Genomic DNA, 19,932 nt, shown 5'->3' on the forward strand with positions numbered 1-19,932 from the left:
GTCTCAACCTCCCAAATGCTGTATTACAGACATGTACACCAAGCCTGGTTTACCCAATTCCTTTACGTGGATTAAAGTAGTAACATTATCTTTGGCTTTGTCATCAATAGAAATTCCATATTTTCATATCAAATTGTAGTAATTTACAACTGTTTCACAATCATGGTAATTATTACCCCTAATTCTTTTTTTTTTAACCTGATCTGATGGCACCTCTATTTCAGCCTTCTTTGATGTAGCAGCCACTCATTGGGCACCTACCAATGATAATGCAGTTCAGAGACCAAATGGTGAATCCACCTGTTCCATGCAGGTGACCAGGCTTCTCCACTCTTCTATCCTCCACCTGCTTCTTTCATCCTAGTGCTGGGGATTGAAACCAGTAATTTGGAACTAGCAAGTGCTCTACCTGACTTATGTGCCCAGCCCTTTTTATTTTATTTTATTTTTATTTTGAGACAGGGGCCTTACTAAATTGCTTAGGGGCCTGCTAAATTGCTGAGGCTGGCTTGTGATCCTTCTGCCTCAGCCTTCTGAGCCACTGGGACTATAGGACAGCACCACTGCACCCAGCTGTACCTGTTTTCTGCTTTTAAAAAGGGGGACACTTAGACAGTGGAGGTGTGAAACATCCTTTAAATAGTTTTAAATCTATCCCATGTGGTAGATTTTAATTGTTATTGCTGTAATTCTGTGGGAAGGGGCCTGGAGGGCTTCCTAGAACCTGCCTCTGGCTGTGCTGCCTTCAAAATCTCTATCATGGGCTTGGTTGCATGGCATGTGCCTACAATTTCTATAACTCACAAGGCTGAGGCAGGAAGATCTCAGGTTCAAGGTCAGCCTCAGCAATATACTGAGGCCTTCAACAACTGAGACTCAGTCTCAAAATGAAAAATAAATAGATTTTAAAAAGGCTGAGAATCAGCATACTACAGTAATGCAGCCATGTCAATGTTTATAGAAGCTCAATTCACACTAACTAAACTATGGAACCAACCTAGGTGTCCTTCAATAGATGAATGGACAAAGAAAATGTGGTATATGTACTCAATGGAATATTACTCAGCTTTAAAGAAGAGTGAAATGATGGCATTTGCCAGTAAATGAATAGAGTTGGAGAATATCATGCTAAGCAAAATAAGCCAATCCCTGAATGTTTTCTTTAATATGCGGATGCTAGTTCACAATGGAGGGGAGGCACTAGAGAAGAATAGCATTACCTTAGATTAGGCAGAGGGAAGTAAAGGAGGAGAGGGGAGGGGATGCGGGGATAAGAAAGATAGTAGGTTCAATCCCCAGTATGTATGAGTGTGTGTGTGTATGTATGTATGCATGTATATATATAATTTTTATTTTTTTATTTCCTTATTTATTTTTAATATTTATTTTTTAGTTTTCGGCAGACACAACATCTTTGTTTATATGTGGTGCTGAGGATTGAACCCGGGCCGCACGCATGCCAGGCAAGCGCGCTACCACTTGAGCCACATCACCAGCCCATATATATAATTTTTAAAAGATCTCTATCTTTAGTGCCCGACACCCAGCCTTCAAAGCCTATAGATATCCTTCCTGTAGCTCAGTCTGAATCCCAGTGGACCCAAGGAAGGCCCGTGCAGTGTAGCATGTGTGTGTTAGTTGTCCTCATTGAATAATTTCATATCCAAATTGAGATCTCCGGTCTCTCTGGAACTTGGCCAGCTCTGAGGACCCCCTCCCACCTTCACATTTGGTATCAGCAAGAGGGGAATGGCAGCTACTTCCTGCAAGGAGGACAGGTTCCCACAGGCCTTGCCTCCTTCCACTTGTGAATGAGTAGGTTCAGAATTTGTGGCCCTCCCTCACTTCTATGGCTTTGTCCTTTACCTACTGACTTCCTGCCTTGTGATGTCTATGTCCTTAGGGCCATGCTGTATCCTCCTTTAACATTTTTGCCTCTTTATACAACAGCCTCCCCAGGACACTCTGGGTGAGCCCAGTAAACTCTAACAGAGCCTTCAATACAGGGTGACAGACATATCTGTCTCCACCATCCTGATGTCATCAAATCTTTATCCTGAGCTGGCACCAGGCGGAGGTTGAGAACCCAGTCCAATTTCTTTTCTTTTCTTTTCTTTTGGTATTTGGAATTCAACCCAGGGACACTTACCACTGAGCTAAATCCCAAGCCCTTTTTATTTTTTGTTTTTAAGACAGGGTCCTGCTAAATTGCTAAGGACCTCACAAAGTTGCTGAGGCTGGCCTTAAACTTAAGATCCTCCTGCCTCAGCCTCCTGAATCCCTGGGATTACAGGCATGGACTGACATGCCTCAGTTTACTATTTTAACATACTGTGGAGAACTTAATCAATATATACAGATCTTTTTATTATTGTTCCCAAGCTGAGGATAGGGAAGTCCTTGCAGGAACTTTGTCTTAAAGAAGGAGGTGAAATGTGCCCTCCTTCCAAAGAAGAGGGCACATTTGAATATGGTTGATCATATAGAAACCAAATAGAAAAGATGTACTGCTGTTAAAAGACTAATAATGTACCCTGTCACTCCTGATTGGTGGCATCTATTATCTGAGGTAGGGATAGGGTCTGGACAGAGCTGAGGGAAACCTGCCCAGTACCTGCCCGTGCCTGGGATTCCTGAGCACTGGCAGCCAAGGCCACTCCTGCCGACTGGCCTGGCCTCCCTGGTGAATGGGGGAGGTGCTGCTCAGGCCTGATGCTGATCTCTCCTGACAGCTGCTTCCAAGGCTGGCAGGATGGCAGTCAGTGGGGGAAGGGACCAGATTTAAAGATCCAGCGGTCCCTCCCCCTGCCAGATCACAGCAGGCCAGTCACGGGTGAGCATCCTCTGAGGGCATGGCTTTTGTGCATATGGGAGGTCAGAGACCCTTGTACCCTCATTTCCACTTCTTGGTACCATGAACACCACTGGTCTTCATGTCTGCTAGCATCCCACAGGCCGCCTAGGAGACCGGTGGCTCCCACCATGCGATTTCGACGCCTGACCCCAGGCTACTTCCGGGTACTACAGGTAAGTACCCCTAACTGATGGTTTCTGGCACCACTGACCCCTTTTTCCCAACAGTTCCCCTTGATACCCCCAATAGCCAGGCTGTCACGTTCCCTGCCGCCTGACTAGCCAGAACCCAGATGGGCAGTGAAGCGAGAGGGACTGGGGTGGAATCTCCCTGGGGCGGCAATAGTGCCCGTACTGCCCTCACTCAGCTGCACCGTCCCTGCTGCCTAGAAGTCTCCATCGACCCCTCAGCTACACCTTCTTCACCCTAGATGCAGGTAGCTGGGAAGCTGAAGGCAGAGCCCCGGAGTCCGCTGGCTGGGGTTGTGGCTACGCTGCTGGCTGTCCTCGGGCTGGGCGGCTCCTGCTATGCGGTCTGGAAGATGGTGGGGCAACAGCAGCCGCCAGCACAGGCCCCATGACAAAGCAGGCCACCTCTCACCTGGGCTTTGGAGGTAGGTGACTTGGGAGGAGACTGCAGTCTCAAAACCTCCTTTTCTAGGAATCAGTCCTTGCCCTCATTGGAAGCAGAATAGAATAAATCTTATCCTACTCCCCCACTTCACACTGCATCTGGGGTCCAGGTGAGATGCTAAGACTCCAGAAGGAGGGAAGAGATGTAGCTTCCAAAGCTGGACCAAGGAAGGAGTAGACACCTGGGCCTTGTATGAAGAAGGTAGCTGAGGACTCCTAATAGGGCAGGACTTTGCAGCCAGATGTGGCCTGGAAGTTAGAATCAGAGGTAAGCCCTTTGTCTAGTTCTTTTATTGGGGGACAGGCACCCAGAGGAGGCCAAACCCAGAATCCAACGAGATTGGCACACTCTCTCCCAGCCTAGCCCTTACACCGCTGTCCATAGGCAGCTCCTCTGCCCTGAATCCTCAGGCCTTGTCATGCAGATGTGTCCATCTCAGGGACTTCAGTGGACACTTCTGTGGGCACTGCCAGTCGCCGGGGTGGCACATAGGAACCCATGCCCGCTGCCCTCTCTGCCTCTTCCTGACTGTAGGGCTCGATGCTCAGCTGCTTCAGCCTGGGGAAAAAGAAGAACACAACTTGGGAGCTGACCAAGTGCATGCCCTGCATGCCCCACACCCACGCATCAACACTCTTCTTACTCCTTCATACCTTTTCTTGTGGTCTTTGGATCGGAAGTGGGTCTTCAGGTTGGCGGAATCCACAAAGTACCTCCTGCAAGGAGAGGGTGAGAAGACTGAGGAGGTGACACGTCTCAGGTACGCCTGTCTCCCTGACCCTAGCTCATTCCCCGACGCCAGGCTCCGGGGCTGGAGGGATGGATGGGAGAGGAGCTGACCCACTGGTCCAGAGAGGAGATCCTGCGTGGCCCAGCCCTCACAGCTCCCAGCCAGTACAACAGACCCTCTCTCCCCACGCTGGACTCGGTCGCGACTCACCCACAGGCCAGACAGCGATGCAGGCCACCCCCTGGCAGGTCAGGGTCGGGCTCTGTGTTCGGGTTGGGCTTTGCGGGTGCCGGACCCTGCGGCCGCAGCTCGCGGTGAATCTCATCCAGGTCGGGTCGCCGCCGCTTAGCCTTCATCTGGCGGGCCAAGGAGTGCGCTCGGTGCGCGCCTGTGTGGCGGGAGCGACCCATGGCCAGTGACAGCGGAACGAGAGGGCCGGGAGCGGAGAGGGGGCCGCACGTGTACGCGCTTCCCTAAAGCTCAATGACGTCACGAGACGCCCGGGGGCGGGGCCGGACCTGCCCGACTGTTTCTGATGACGTCACTCGCACGGTCCGCGACTTCAGCGCCCCCAGGCGGCGGCGGACAGGCGTGACGGAGCCTGCTCGCCCACGGCGGGAGGCCGGGTGTAGCTGGGGAGGGCGGGGAGCGACAGGCGCCTGTGGGGTTCCGGGCGGGTCCTGTTGCACTGCGCGCCCGGCGCGGCGCCATCATCCTTTCCTGGTTCCCACACCTTAAACCCTACGGTGGAGGGTCTAAGCTTTAAGCATCTCTGGAAGGCACTGATAATGCATGTAAAACGAATAAATTAATAAATGATGAGTGATTGAGTTTGGGATCCCGGTTCCAACAGGGCTTTCCGAGATATCTGCAGCCCCTGGCAAGCCCTCACCCCTTCTCCCTTCTTCCCAGTTATTCTATTAAGTCTCTGTCCTCTGCCCGCCCGCCTGGCAAATCCAAGGGGGGGTGCTGTTCCTACCCAAAGACCCCAGCACCCGGGTCTCCCGTCATTTAACTCCTATCTCGCAAGAAGAGATACTCACAGAAAGACCCCTATTGCTGCCTCTTTTCTCTGGGCTGGACTTCCCAGGAGAGGGCTTACAGCAAGGGCAGAGATAACTAGATGTTGTAGGCTCACAGGAGGGGCGAGTGCCAGAGGGCCATTCCTCATTCATTGGGTCCTGGTGCCTACCAGACTGGCTAGAGACAACTCCACTGGACGGGGCCAGAGAAGCTCAGCAATAATTCAGGGGCTCCAGCTCTTTGGAACCTGTTGCCAGGAAACAGGGAGACAGGCACGTGCATCCCTAGGGAGAAGAATAAGTTTCCAGGCCAGACAAAGAAGTGAAATGTAAGCCCAAGGTGCTGACAGGGTCTGAGGATCTTCCCACTCCTGTTCATGAAGGCTGAGTGGGGACAGAGTGGCCCTGCCAAGGACATAGCTGATATGGGGACACCAGTGTATGTCATCAACCTAAGGACTATGCAAATAAAGAGAATTTGTCTGAAGCCATTCCAAGAGATTGACAACCTTGAATATTCCTAAACCCAGGAAGGTGACCCCTTCAGAGAGATGTCTTTATTATTGGTGGCCAATATGGGTCAAGACAAGAGACTAAGTTGACAGAAGTCAGCCCCTTCTCAGACTCCTTTGGATCAGTTTCACCTGCTGGGCATTGTGCCAACTAGGGAGGTTGGTGCATCTTTAATGAAGTCACCCGATCGCTGGGACAGGCTCTTGGCCCCACCAAGTTCCCAGAGCCAGATCTATAGATGCCCACTGAGTCACCACCTTCTGTGCCAGGGTGCCAGGCTCCTTTCTCCTGCAGCTATGAACCAGGCCTTTTGGAAAACCTACAAGTCCAAAGTGCTACAGACCCTGAGTGGGGAATCTGAGGAGGACCTGGCAGAGGAGGTGGGTACCCTTCATGCCTGCTGGGTGGGGCATGGACAGGACAGCAGGAGGGACAGAAAGAGGAGCAAGAGATGGGCTCTAAGAGAGAGAGAGGCACATTTGTACAGAAACTGTAGACACAGGGATGGCAAGCAGCATGGTGCAGTCAGACAGCACCATGAAAACTGAGGACACTAAGAAAACTGAGGAAGGAGAGAAGAACTGTGGCTGTGGGAGGAGTGGCCACTGTCTCCATCGACCCCAAGGGCTGCACATGGAAGAAATTCTTCTAAGACCAGTAGGCAGTAGCCACACTCAGTATATGTGGCTTGACACAACTTTCTAATAAGCAGAGCTAAGCAGAAGTGGGATGGCTTGCCTTGAGAGGTAGTGAGCCCTCTGGTACTAGGGGTAGGGGTGTGGCACTTGAACTCTGAGCACTGTGTCACTGTAGCAGTGCCATATCAAAACCATACTTACATCATGCTTTGTTCTGATTTTTTTTTTTTAAAGGCTCTGCATGCCTGTAATCCCAGCGATTCAGAGGCTGAGTCAGGAAAATCCCAAGAACACAAGTTCAAAACCAGCCTCAACAACTTAGCAAGGTCCTTAGCAACTTAGTGAGATCCTGTCTCAAAATAAGAAATAAAAGGGGGTGGCTTGGATGTGGCTCAGTGGTAAAACTCCTCTGGATTCAATTTCTAGTCCAAAACAAAACTAAACAGCAACAACAAAAAAACTCTAGGTCTCCTGGCATGATGGTGCACACCTGTAATCCCAGCGGCTCAGGAGGCTGAGCCAGAAGGATCTCCAGTTCAAAGCCAGCTGCAGCAACGGCGAGCAGCTAAGCAACTCAGTGAGACCCTGTTTCAAAATAAAAAACAAAATAGGGCTGGGATGTGGCTCAGTGGTGGAGTGCCCCTGAGTTCAATCCCCAGAACAAAAAAAAAAAAATCTATGTCTGGAAGCTGTGATAAGTAGCAGTCAAACAAACAAATGTGGCAGGGGCAGGAACTAGTCCTTTGGGGTGGGTATGTGTGGATAAGTGTATGTCTAGACAGATTGGTGTCCAAAGTGGGGCCTGTGCGGAAGTCTGGGATGGGACTCCAGGAGATAGCCCCAGAGGAGGGCTACTGCACTGCGAATTGGATCCAGGTGTCTGCAGGTGCTGGGGTTTGGGCTGGAGCACATGCCTGTCAGCCCTATGCTTGCGTGATGTGTGTGTCCGGGTGTCCGTGGGTAGGTGGAGAGGATTGTGTGCTGAGGATGGGCCTTTGTGTAGCTGTCTGCAGTTGTCCATGTGTAGGGGTGTGACGGCATGACTTCACGAGTCGTGCGGGTGCCCTGTGGCACATATAGGGGAAGAGCTTTGGCCCTGTGGGGGTATGCTCATGGCCAGCTATGTCTGTCTACATCACCATGCATACCCTCGCCCACGTTTCTGGGGGCATCTAGATGTGTCTGTGGGTGGGCTGGTATGTGTGCTCAAGGGTGTCTGCAGGGTCTATCATACGTGTGTACGTACCTGTGGGCAGTCCCTCGTCCCTTCATGGAGGTATGAGGTATGTAGGTGTGTGTTAAGTTCTGTGGGGTTGGGGTGCCTGTGTGTACCAGGCTAGCCATGGGAAGGGAGGTCCCACTTTTCTGGGGCTTCTCTCATGCTCTATGGGGGTTTTGTGTCTCAGAGGGAGAACCCAGCTTTAGTGGAGTCTGAGACAGCAGAACCTGCTGAGGAGGCCTTCAGTCCCGTGTCACAGCTGGCCCGCAGGGTGAGTTCTCCCTTTTTCCACCCAAACTCTGGGGAACTCATGGAGGCTGCTGTGGAGCCCTGGGAGGCTGAGCTGGGCCCTTCCCTGACTCCCAGCCCCTCCCTCCCAGGTTCAGGGAGTTGGGGTGAAAGGCTGGCTGACAATGTCATCTCTGTTTAACAAAGAAGATGAGGACAAGCTGCTGCCACCAGAGCCCTGTGCTGACCAGTATGTGTGTCTGTGTGTGCGCAGTGGGCAGTTCCAGTAGGGCCTGGGGTCTCTCTGCTCCCTTGTCATTTCCTTCTGATCTCTTTCTCTTTCTAACCATAGAGGGCTGGGGAGGGGCAGCTCCTGACCCTTCCATTTCTCTCAGCAGGACCCTCTACTCGCACAGTGTATCTGGGAGTTTGGGTTAGATCTCAGGAATTTACCAGAAGTTGGGACTGAAGTTGGAGGGTGTTTATGGGCTGTCTTTCCCCACCACTGGGGAGAGGCCATCTCCTGAGAATCCCAACAGAGAGGTCCTCTAGGTGTTTGCAACATGCAGGAGAGTGGTTCAGCACAACCCTCATCCTCCAAGGGAACATGTGACCAACGAATTCTGGAACCCTCTTCCACAGATTGAGATTCAGGAGGCATGGGTAGTGCCGGAGGATCTCAGCGGACTGAGAGGCACCCTAGTTTGGGAATCACTGCTTTGGAAAGCCTTTGATGCTCAGGGGCAGGGGGTTGGACACAAGCCTCTATCCGGGCTCTGGCTCTAGCCACCGGCACCCACTCCACGCCTGCCCTTTCCTCCAGCCCAGTCCACTCTCCCAGCGGTTGCCTTTCTTCCCCAGGGTCCTCCTGACCCATCCATCCAACCTGCCCCAGGGCTTTCTTTCCTCTCCCCAGCTCACCCGTCTCCCTCCTGGTCCTGGAGGCTCTTCCCAGACCTGAGGCTCCCACTTCAAGCCTCACCTCCTTCCAGGACGGCCCTTCCCCACATCTCCCCTCTACCTCCCAAGTCCCCCTCTCCCCTAAGCTTCGGCTCTAGGATTTTCCCTTTCCTCAGGATCGCTCCACCTGTCTCTCCTAGGTCCCTAGTCGCCCCACCTTTTCTTTATCCCAGAACCAGCCCCTCTGCCCAGTCCCACCTCGATTCCCTCCAGTGGGCTCCACAAGCCCTTGTCCCCACCCCACGTCTGGGTCTCACTCCTCTTGGCCGCCTCTGACGGCTGCTCCCGAGTCCTTCCGCCCCCCCGCCACGTGGTCCCTTCTCACAGCCCCTGACTCCGCTCTCTCCAGGGATTCTGGTCTCTTCCCACCAGACCCCTGGCCCAATCCTCTGACCCCCGACCCAACCAGGCCCCTCCTTCCCAGTGCCTCCCCTTGCCCGCAGGCCCTAAGTGACCTCCTCCTGACTCCCTCTGCCCCACTGCTCCACTCGGTTCCCGCCTCTGTCCATTATTCCTTTCTGGGACCCCTGGCCTGCCCCTTGGGACCCGGCCCTCTCCTGTCGCTCACCCGCCCCTTTCCTGCAGCCCTCTGGCCGCGCAGCCCCCCTCGCAGGCGGGGGCCACGGAGGCAGAGACGCGCGGCCCGGGATTCTGGGATGCGTTCGCCAGCAGGTGGCATCAGCAGCAGACCGCGGCCGCGTCCATGCTGCGGGGCGCCGAACCCACCCCGAAGGTGGACCCGGAGCCCCAAGACCAGGCCGGGGAGGAGGCCGCCAAGCGCCCGGAGCCTCGGGAGGTGGACCCCGCGACCGGCTTCAAGTGGGATTTCCTCACCAACAAACTGGCCGAGATGAGGGTGAAGGCCGTGCCCAAAGGTGACTAGCCGGCCGCCAAACTGGGCACCCGCCCTCCGCAGCCCCCATTAAAAAAAAAAAAAAAAAAAAGTAGCCCTACACCTCGTGTGACGGCGTTTTTGTCCGGACAACAGGAAAAGCAAAAGCTGTTTGGGGTGGGTGGTCTCAGGCGGGGTCTAGTTGGAGATGTCCTCCCACCTTTCCCCACAAAAGTGCTGGCGTAAAATGACCAGGTGGCACACGCCTGTAATTCCAGACCCTTAGGAGGCTGAGGCAGGAGGATGGCAAGTTCAATGCCAGTCTCAGCAACTTAGCCAGACCCTGTCTCAAAATAGAAAATAAAATGAAGTTTAAAAGGTCAAGGTGGCTGGGTGACTTTCCGGGAAGCAGGGACTGGCTCCACTACTGGCTCAGCCCCATTCGGTTCAGCAAACGTGGCCGGTGGTCCCTCCACTATGGAAAGGTCAGACACTAAGGAGAGAGCTCACTACCAGCGGGTCCCTCAAAAGGTGAAAAATTGGGGCACAAAAATAGGGCCGCAGAGGGGAGCTTAGAGGAGGTGAGGCCGACTGGGGAAGTCAGGAAGGCTGCCAGGAAAATTTTAAAAGATGAGTGTAGAGAGAGGGAAAGGAAACCGAGGCCAAGGGAGGAAGTGCGTGAACAAAGGCTTAGAAGTGGGAATCTGAAAGGAAAACATGCTACCCGGGTATCTTTTTTTTTTTTTTTTTTTTAAAGAGAGTGAGAGAGAGAGAACTTTCAACATTCATTCTTTAGTTTGTATGTGGTGCTGAGGGTCGAACCGGGCTGCACACATGCCGGGCGAGCGCGCTACCTCTTGAGCCACGTCCCCAGCCCAACCCGTGTATCCTTGAAAGGAAGGGAAGCAGTAGCTGATTGTAAGGTTGCTGGCTGGCAAAATCCGGGTTTGAAGGGTCCCTCCTTGTAGCGACCACAATTTCGGATCCTCGCGTCGCAGTTCTTCTTACCCACTGACCACAAGGGGGCAGTAAAGCGTCGGGAATGAGGACTATTGGGGGCGTCGATGGACCCCAGGTTTCTGAAACAGACGCTGCCCCGGATATTCCTATCTCTAGTTTGGATCAACTTTTGGGTCGGTGGCAAAAATGATCGTATTAGTGTTGGTACCAATTTGATGGTAGTCAAAGCAGCTATTGTTTATTGAGCACTTTCTATATTCCAGGCACTCTGTTATTCAAATATTTTTTATTATCTACTACTCTCTCCTCCCTTTTAAAACCAAGAGGTGTAGCTTTTGTCCAGAGAGGTTAAGTGCTTGCCCAGGGTCACACAGTCAGCCTGGAACCCACACTCTGAAACGGATGCGCTTAACCACGCAAAACTGCTCACCCTCTTCTTCAACATCTGTCCCCAATCTAAACTCAGGACCCACTTAAATAACGGTTTTGATTTATTCAGTAGGTTGGCTCCCATCTCACTCCAGTCATCATCACCCCCCACACCAGCCACGAGGTCGCTGCCTCCCCTGGGAAGGGCCTTCGGGCGCGTTTGGTCCCGCCTCCCCAAGGTTCAGAGGGGTAAACCGAGATCCAGAGGAAGGGCTCGCCCACAGGCGCCGCGCGCGTCCGAGGCAGGGCGTCTCCGCGGGTGCCCAGGTGCAGCCAGCGCTCCCAGCTCCCGGGGCGCCGCCTCGGGGGCGGCTGCCGTCACACCTCGGACTCGCGCGGCGGGCCGCGGGCGCGCTGGCAGCCGTACAGCCACTGGATGACGCGCGCGTTGCGCTCCACCACCGACACCGCAGGTCGCCCGTCCCGCGCCGAGCCCGCCGCCTCCGAGCCGCCGCCACCGCCCGCAGCGTCCCGGCCGGCCGCGTCCCCGTCGCTGGATGTCCAGTCGCTGGTGTCTCCGGATCCGGGCGGCGGCGGCGAGGTTCCGGCCTGGGGGCTGGCGTCGGCGCCCCAGCTCTGCGGGGAGAAGCGATCGGCTCCCAGCACCTCCACCAGCGCGCGCTCCAGGCCGCAGTAGTTAAAGAAACGCTCCTTCTCGGACAAGGGCAGCGAGCACGTGGGGCACAGCGCCCGCTTTCCTGCCGCCTCCGGGGCATCCTGGGGCGCGGGCCAGCCCCCTGGGGCTGCGGGTCGCTCAGTGGGACCCGGGCTGCTCGGGGCAGCGTCCCGGGGGATGCCCAGAAAGAGGCGCCGCACCAGCCCTTGGCCCTTGGCGTTCTCTTTGTTCACGGAAGCCTTGCAGTCCCGCTTCTGGCGGTAGAAGATGAGGGAGTCCGGCCTTGGCTGCCGCCTGCCACTGCCCCGACGGGCCGGTCCAGGCGTCCTGGGCGATGCAGCGGACCCTAGCTCATTGCAGGGGTGCGGGGTGAGCGGTCCTGCGGCTCCACGCAAGGCTGGCTCCTGTCGCCGCACTATCACCTGGTGTGTCTTGACGTACTTGGCTTTGTCGGCCTCCAGCCTCTCCACTGCGCTGGGGGTCCGTCCCCTGGATGGGGTGGAGGGAGAGGCCAGGAGCATCGTGGCAGATCTGGGCAGCACAGTGCCCCATAAGCCGCTGGACGTACACAGTCAGAGGAGCCAAGAGCAGTTAGCTAGGGCTTCCTGGGACCAGCAAGGAGAGAAAAATGGTCAGGAAGAGGATGGGAGATGTTCCTGTCTGCCTTCTGGCACTCCTGGGCATAGATCAGCTAGCCACCCTTTCCCCACCCAAGTCAAGTGGGTCCATGTCCAGGGAGCAGAGGCTCAGGCTATCTCCTCTTCCTGTCCTCAGAAATATTTGATGGGGACTCTCTGGCCACCCAAAAATATATGCCTTTTTCAGAGTGCCCCAGTGTGGCCACAGGGCCATGCACTCAAACTCAGCAGACAGGACACTTGGAAAAGGAAATGGGGCTGGTCCCTGCCCAATTCCCGAAAGTGGCCATAACCGGAAAAAATACCTCTTCCCAATCGGCAACTTTAAGCCCAAGACAAGGAGGCTCCCCAGCCACAGGCCCGCTCCAGCAGGGTCCACCCTTCCCGCCCCCAAGCACTGAGGTCAGGGATATAACCACAGGGTAGGAGCCTCCAGTAATTGCAGCCAGCTGCCCTGCCCAGGCCCAGCAGGGCTCTCCAGGAAGGAGAGGGAGGTGGTCCCCAGGTCATGTCAGCCAGCTACTGCCAGCCACTGTGTGCCCCTGCCAAGGGGATTCCAGAAAACCAAACTGTAAACATCCCCTTGTCCAACCCCAGCATTTCCATTTTATTGGCCAGAAAACTGGCCTAGAGAGGAGGGGGCTTGCTCCAGTTCTTCTGAGAGTTAGGGGTCTGGACTGGAACCCAGGTCTCTCGCCTTACTGTCCAGAACTGGTTCAGATAGGATCCCTCACCTATTAGAATTTCCCTTTGGGATTCAGCTTTGGTTCCTGCTACTAGCAAATCAAATCATTTCCATTAGAGATGAGCCCTTTGTCTCACTAAAAAGTTCCCTCCACTAATTCTTCCTAATAACCTACACTCACAGAAATCTGCCCTGCGGGTCCCTGCCCCCTTCTCACCCTGCGACCTCTGACCCCGCTCTTTCTCCTCCACCTCCCTTGTGCTGGGGAGGGGGATGAGGATCGATTGTAAATCAAAAGCTGACAGTTTCCTTGGCGGTTAACAGAATGGGCCACCCACATGGCTCAGCACACCCCACCTCTGTCCTCCTACTCCCCTATCCCACATTCGGCTGAGAGGGACACATTAGTGCTGGACACTGAGGGGACCTTGGATCTGAAGGCAACAAAGGAACAGACTAGCCAGAGATGGGGCTCCTCTGGCACCAAGGCTATGCTGGCAGTGTCCCCCACCTTCTCCCAAGGACTGTACTGGGCAGCAGGTCTGATTCCAAGGTCCCAGGAAGGCACTATGCTTGCCTGACCTTGTGGGTTGCCTGTGTCCCCTCCTCTTCCCAGCCCTGAGTAGGGAAGCTATAAAAAGCCCCTAAACACAAGGACCAAAATAGTCCATGTCTGGTGCCTCTTCCCTGGCTTTGATGGCTGGCCACAGACGAGCCAACCCTAGAAGCCTGATGTCTGTCCTTGTCCCGTCCATTCCTTTGCCTACCTCTCCTCGTCCTGGAATTAGGGGTCCCAACTCAACTGGAGGCTTTACTCTGGACGTGGGCCAGCTTCCAGGCTCAGCGGCCAGGTGCCAGCCTCCCTGCCCTCTGCCTGTGGTGTGTGCCCACCCCAGCCCTGGGCTCAGGATGCACTCACCTCTGCGTGGGGAGGCTGAATTGCCAGGGTCCCTGAGCAGTTCCAGACTGAGGGCAGGAGGGACAGCAGGGACTGGAAGTAACTTTGGTGGCAGCCAAACCTCACTCTCCACAGGAAAAGCCCAGAGAGCCTCCACCTCCCCAGATTAACCCTTTCTGACCCAGAGCCTGGCCTCTGTTAACTCCTTCCTGATCACAGCCTCGGTGCTGAAGGGACCAGTGAACCAGCTCCTTTGTTTTATGGATGGGCAGACAGACCCTGCTAGGGTAAATGGCTGACTCTGCCAGGACCCCAAACAAGATCTCTTGATCCCCAGGCTCCCTCCAGAGGCCTGGAGTGAGGGTGCAACTCATGTGGGCCCCTCCACTGGGCCTCAGCAGTGGCTCTCATTGAAGGGAAGCAGAACAGGGTTCAGTTTTTCCCTTTGTGTCAGGCCTAGGCTTTTTCTTGACTGGGTGTTGGTGGTGGCAAGTCTGCTTTCCTCAGGGCTGAGTCCAGGAATCCGCAGCTAAGGGTGGGGGCAGTAGTGCTGCAGATGTGCAGGGCTGGGGAGTGGAGTGTCCCAGCAAGATTTGGCAGGAGTGTCACCCAGGGGAGGCTTCTGGGCCAACCCTCTGTCCTTTGGCTTCCATTCTCCTCTTGTCCCACCTGGGGACTCCTAGGGTTGAGAGAGTCTCTTCTCTGATGCCTCTTATCTCAAGAAGTTCTAACTACATGGGAGCTCCTTCTTCTCCCCAGCAGGTAGACTCTAGCACCCAGAGTTGTAACACCAGTGAGGTCCTGCCCTACCTCTAGCTCCCCTCCCTCTCTTCTTGAATTTTTTTTTTTTTTGAGGGTTGCTAGGGAGCAAATCCTGGGGTGTTTTAACTCTGAGCTATATCCCCAGCCCTTTTTATTTTTTATTTTGAGACAGGGCCTTGCTAAATTGTGGAGGCTGACCTCAAATTTGCCATCCTCCTGCCTCAGCCTCCAGAGTATTGACCGGCTCTTCTAGCACTTCTATCTATCTATATCTATCTATCTATCTATCTATCTATCTATTTATTGTGGTACTGCGAATTGAATCCAGGGGTGCTCTGCACTGCCGAAGTCTGGCTGGGCACAAATAACTGGGAGGTCACGAGCCACTTGTAGGCTCAAAACAGGAACTACTTTATTGCAAGAACCCCACGGGAACTCAACGGGAACTCGGCGAGAATTCAACGGGAACTTCGGGACTCCGCGAGAACTCAAAAGTAGCGGGCACCCGAGGTAGCAGGAGCCACCTTATTGCCGGACAGCAGAGGTTTATATACACAACTGAATACACAGCTTGTTTCAATTTAGCATCATCCAGTTACAGCAATCGGTCATTATCTTAATAATTATACACAGCTTAACTTAATTATCATCATCTTAATGGCTCACTGGCGTTACTTCTCAACCACTCCTTCTGGCAAAATGCCAAGCACCATCTTGACTTAGTTGTGCCTCTCAACACTGCACAGGACTAAATTCCCAGTCTTATTTATTTATTTAGAGATAGGGTCCCACTAAATTGCCCAGGCTGATCTCAAAATTGAGATCCTCAGCCAGGCGAGGTGGTGCATGCCTGAAATCCCAGTGGCTCCTGAGGCTGAGGCAGGAGAATTATGGGTTCAAAGTCAGTCTCAACAATTTAGCAAGGCACTTAGCAACTCAGCAAGACCCTGTCTCTAAATAAAATATAAAAAAGGGCTGGGGATATGGCTCAGTGGTTAAGCACCCCTGGGTTCAATCCTCAATACCAAAACAAAAAACAAACAAACAAACAAACAAACAAAAAACATTGAGAACCTCCTCCCTCAGCTTCCAGAGTTGCAGGAATTAAAACTGCACCTGGCTGTGCAGGACATTTCTGAATTGTGTTGTTAACTTTGTGGAGTAGGTTTTATTATTTCTCCCACTTACAGCTTTAGAGACTGAAACTTGGAGAGATCAAATAACTTACCCAAGCTCACACACCAAGGAGTAGTAGCTAACTTTTACTAGGAGATTAGTACATGCTGGGAGGTCTTCTAAAGACTTCACACAATGATTAAAATATTTAATCCTCCAAATAATTCAGTGAAGTGGTTTTTTCATACCGGCAGCCCCTGGTATGGGCGTGAAGGGGTTAAGCCCTGGGAGGCTGGGCAGGGCCCAGCTGGGATGCTGTCAATGGCAGGAAACCTGGCCTGCCCGGGTGTCTGACAAGGCAACCCCCATCCCTTTGGTCTTAAAGGAGCATCCGGGTTGGGTGGAAAGGCAGGAGGTGGGGGCTCACTGCTCTGTTCTGGGGATCAGGATGGATGCTAGACTTCAGAAAGAGGGAATGGGTGGGGGCACTACAGGTGCTGCCCAGACAGAGTGACTCCCTCGGTGAGTTAGAAGTGGCTGGCCACCCTCGGGAGTGCTGTTAGAGAGGAGAGATGACAGCCCTGCTCTGGGAGCCCCCCAGGCCCAGGGCAGTGACACCACTCTGCCCTTGGAAGCCCCCAGAGCTGGGTGAGGGAGTTCCAGAATCTTGCTCTCAGCACCTGTCCCAAAAAGCCAGTGGACGAGTCCTGAGGGACAAGTGGACCCCGGGCCACACAGGCAGAGCAGGGACCTGGGGGAGAGGTCAAATGGAAGGGGCTTTCTGGGGGAGGTGCTCTGAAAGAGTCATTGGGGGGAGGAGAGGAGGGACAGGTTGAGAGGAGGTGGCGGGCTGTCTGGCCTGCCTGTCTCTCAGCAGCCACACTTGCTGTGAGCAGGGTCATTTCTCTCTCTGGTCATGGGTCCCCAGGGAGATCCCTTAAAGTGGCTCCTTCGGCCCTAGAGCTGGGACTAGGAGGTGGGGGGGTGTGAGGGGGAGGCCACGTCTCTGGATGTTTCCTTCCTATTTCCGACCTCATTCCCGGCACCTTTGTGGGTTGGGAATGGGCCAGAGTCAGTCAGCTCCTTTTAGGAGGGAGGAGGATGGAGAAGCAGAATGATGAGAAAGGTCCGGAAGGCCCTAGGACCCCACACTCACATTGTCACAGAGGGATACGTGTCCCCTCCCTCACCAGCCAGATATAGCTCCCAGGCCGCAGCCACTCACACCTCAGTCCTGCCCTTGGTTCTAATCCTGGCCTCCCACTCACCTACTGTGTGGCGGCTAGCAGGAGTTTAATCTCTCTGGGGGTCCTTTCATGTCAAATGGGAACGGTGGGACTTTGCTCTGGTGTGGTAAGCGGTTGCCAAGCAGTGGGGACTGAGAAAGCACCCTGCACCTGGGAATGTCCGTGGACCTGACCCTCTTTGGCCCTCCTTCCTGGCATCTCTGGCCTGGATCTTTTTCCCCCAGCTCACAGCTTGACTCTCAGCTGCTAGCAACAAATCACTAGGGCTACCTGGAGGCGCTGGGGTCAGCAGCTGGGTCAGACGCGACTGCCCTCAGGAGCTCAGCAGCTCAGCAGCCTCCTGAGGGAGGGGTCACAATTGAGGGGCGATGGGGCTGGAGGCAGATGAACAAAGCAGATGACCCAGGGAGGGAATTGGTTCTGCCAGGGGCTGGTGGAAGCTTCAAAGAGGAGGGGATCTGCGCTGGGCCTGGAGGGGATTTCTGAGGAGTTGGGGGTGGGGAGTCTGGGAGGGTCACTGGAGGAGAGGACAGCTGGAGCCAGGGTCTCAGCGTGGGCACAAGCTAGGGAGGGGTTGCATAGGGGTGGGGAAGGTTCCAGAGGACTTAGAGAGAAGCTGAGGTCCACAGAGGGGAGAGGCCCGCCAGGAGAGGCCCCTTGCTGGGCTGGCCTCCTTTAGACCCACGGAGATTAGACAGCCGCTCCGCTCTAATTCAGGCTTTCCGTTTTGGGAAAGAATCTCAGCCACAACAATAGCCTGGCTCCAGCGCCGGTCCCCTCCAAGGGGCGTGGCTCTGAGCAAAGTCAGGCCTCTGGCACCTACCGCTGGGACTCAGGGGAATGAATAGAGGGACAGCAGGAGAAGATGCCATTTAACTTTTGCTTGTGACCACCCCCGTGTTGCTAGTGAACACTGTGCTTTCACAGAGCTCATCACCTGGTGTTAGGACGACAAAACCCAAACCAACCACATTTACGGTTTCTATGTGCTAGTCACCCTGTTAAGTGCTTACACTCAGTACTCCCATCACTTCTTACAAAACCTTTGTGAAATGGATGCTGTTATTATTCCTTTTTTTCCCCCCCTCTGCACCGAGGATCAAACCCAGGACCATTCGAATGCTAAATTAACATTGTACTGAAACCGGAGATCAGACTAGATTCCCTGCTTCGACAATTTTATTCTGGGTTCTTGTTTCGCAAAATTTGAAGAATAAAATCTGCAGATAATCATGGAAGGGGAGAGTACATGCAGTAGGCAGTAGATATTACTATCATCATCATCATCATCATCATCATCATCATCTTGGTACCAGGGATTGAACTGAGGAGCACTTAACTACTGAGCAACATCCCCAGCCCTATTTTATTTTTTATTTAGAGACAGGGTCTCACTAAGTTGCTTAGCGCCTCCCTAAATTGCTGAGGCTGGCTTTGAACGCGCGATCCTCCTGTCTCAAGCCTCTCAAACTGCTGGGATTACAGGTGTGCGACATGGCGCCCGGCTCTGTAGGTTTTGTTTGAATCAGAGAAAAGAGAGAATCCTGCCGTGGGGGAGGGGGCCTGGTAGCAGAAAAACCCATTTGGTGTGTCAGTTTAGGAGTTTATGGAGTACAATTCTGGGTAAAGTTTGGAGCAAAATACTGATGTTTTCAGTAAAACAGCACCAAAGTCATTGATCAAAATCTATGTTACACAGGCATTGAAAAAGCCTGAAGGCTGTCGCCTTCCTATACATTTTATCGGGTTCATCCCCACTTCCCGTTTTCCCACCTCTGGGACAAAGGAGCAGGCGGAGGCGGTCTCACGGGTGAGCCTCAAGGTCTTTTAGGGGGAAATCAGCCTGGAGGGTGCTCATAGTATTTCTAGCAGTTTGCCTGCTGCTCGGGTTTCTGCATTTGGACAAGACCCCACCTGGAGCCCAGAGTGCGGCCCAGTCACTCTTTTCCTCCACCCTAGAACTACATCCCCAGCACTGGAATCCCAGGGGAAACCTGCGGACTGTCTTTGGGGCAGGCAGGCTGTCTTCACTATCTGCCAGCAGCCTGCTTGCCCTGTCCTCCCTGTGGGAATTCAAGTGCTCTGGGTTGAAGCTAGTACTGAAATGAGGGCAGCCCCGGTTACTCCCTTAGATCCCATCCTCCTCATCAACACCACAGCGGCCACATCTTCCTCACCTCTCTCTCCATCCCCACCACCTCTGCCCCCTACTAAGGTGCCTATAGGGTGGGTACAAAACAACACCCAGGCTTTACTAAGAAAAGTAGGGGAGCACATGGAAAGAAATAGGGTTTCTCTTAGTGAGCTGGCAAGAAACCTATCCTCCCACCTTGACCAATGCACTTCATAATGACAACATTAAAAGATATTTTAAGCTGGGTGCAGGGGGGCACCCTGTAATTCCACTGGGCAACATGCTTCAACATTTAAATGGAGTATTCATGACAAATGATCATGAACACACAACACATTGCACCACATACATCATGTTTTTGTATTTCAGTAGGGAGGATCAATCCAAGACTATTCTCACCAAGCTATATCCCTAGATCTTTTTATTTTTGGAAATGTCTTGCTACATTGCTGAAGCTGGCCTTGAACTTTCGATCCTCCTGCCTCAGCCTCCCCAATCACTGGGAATACAGTTTTGTGCCACAATGCTGGACCCACCTGTCTTAGATCACAATTTTCATCATCTTATAAAGCAAAACTTGAAGAACTGGCCTCATGCTTCGTCCACATCATGCTTAGCCTTCATTTACAAATCTACAAGTAAAAGACATTGTTTAATAGTGCAGAGTGTCCCTCAGTCATCCTTTGCCACTATTGAAAACACCATACTACAAGTTGGAACAAAAAGTGAAGCAAGAAAGATACCCGTTCGTAGCACTGCCAGGAAAGCTTCTTCCTCTGCAGGAATCTACGCCTTTACCCGTGTCTGCTGGGGAGGAA

At 53.5% G+C, this 19,932-nt stretch overlaps 4 protein-coding genes across 4 annotated transcripts; 2 read left to right on the top strand and 2 right to left on the bottom strand.

Annotated features, from left to right (window-relative positions):
- Nucleotides 1-2,982: 2,982 nt before the first annotated feature.
- On the top strand, nucleotides 2,983-3,434 carry LOC143641937 (transmembrane protein ZNF593OS). The gene is made up of 2 exons (XM_077110052.1): nucleotides 2,983-3,027; nucleotides 3,285-3,434. The coding sequence occupies exons 1-2, from the start codon at nucleotides 2,983-2,985 to the stop codon at nucleotides 3,432-3,434; spliced, it is 195 nt and encodes a 64-aa protein (XP_076966167.1).
- Nucleotides 3,435-3,762: 328 nt separating this feature from the next.
- On the bottom strand, nucleotides 3,763-4,716 carry LOC143642013 (zinc finger protein 593). The gene is made up of 3 exons (XM_077110134.1): nucleotides 4,428-4,716; nucleotides 4,141-4,203; nucleotides 3,763-4,045 (listed from the first exon to the last, which is right to left on the bottom strand). The coding sequence occupies exons 1-3, from the start codon at nucleotides 4,625-4,627 to the stop codon at nucleotides 3,904-3,906; spliced, it is 405 nt and encodes a 134-aa protein (XP_076966249.1). The 5' UTR covers nucleotides 4,628-4,716; the 3' UTR covers nucleotides 3,763-3,903.
- Nucleotides 4,717-6,048: 1,332 nt separating this feature from the next.
- On the top strand, nucleotides 6,049-9,680 carry C7H1orf232 (chromosome 7 C1orf232 homolog). Its single transcript, XM_076863506.1, has 4 exons — nucleotides 6,049-6,132; nucleotides 7,797-7,880; nucleotides 7,990-8,087; nucleotides 9,383-9,680. The coding sequence occupies exons 1-4, from the start codon at nucleotides 6,049-6,051 to the stop codon at nucleotides 9,678-9,680; spliced, it is 564 nt and encodes a 187-aa protein (XP_076719621.1).
- A 1,387-nt stretch (nucleotides 9,681-11,067) lies between these two features.
- Nucleotides 11,068-13,963, bottom strand: Fam110d (family with sequence similarity 110 member D). Its single transcript, XM_076863186.2, has 2 exons — nucleotides 13,877-13,963; nucleotides 11,068-12,239 (listed from the first exon to the last, which is right to left on the bottom strand). Exon 2 carries the CDS (start codon nucleotides 12,153-12,155, stop codon nucleotides 11,337-11,339), a length of 819 nt encoding a protein of 272 aa, XP_076719301.2. The 5' UTR covers nucleotides 12,156-12,239; nucleotides 13,877-13,963; the 3' UTR covers nucleotides 11,068-11,336.
- Between the last annotated feature and the right edge of the window lie 5,969 nt (nucleotides 13,964-19,932).

Source organism: Callospermophilus lateralis, chromosome 7 (genome assembly GCF_048772815.1).
Source record: "Callospermophilus lateralis isolate mCalLat2 chromosome 7, mCalLat2.hap1, whole genome shotgun sequence".
In the NCBI taxonomy this organism is placed as follows: domain Eukaryota; kingdom Metazoa; phylum Chordata; class Mammalia; order Rodentia; family Sciuridae; genus Callospermophilus; species Callospermophilus lateralis.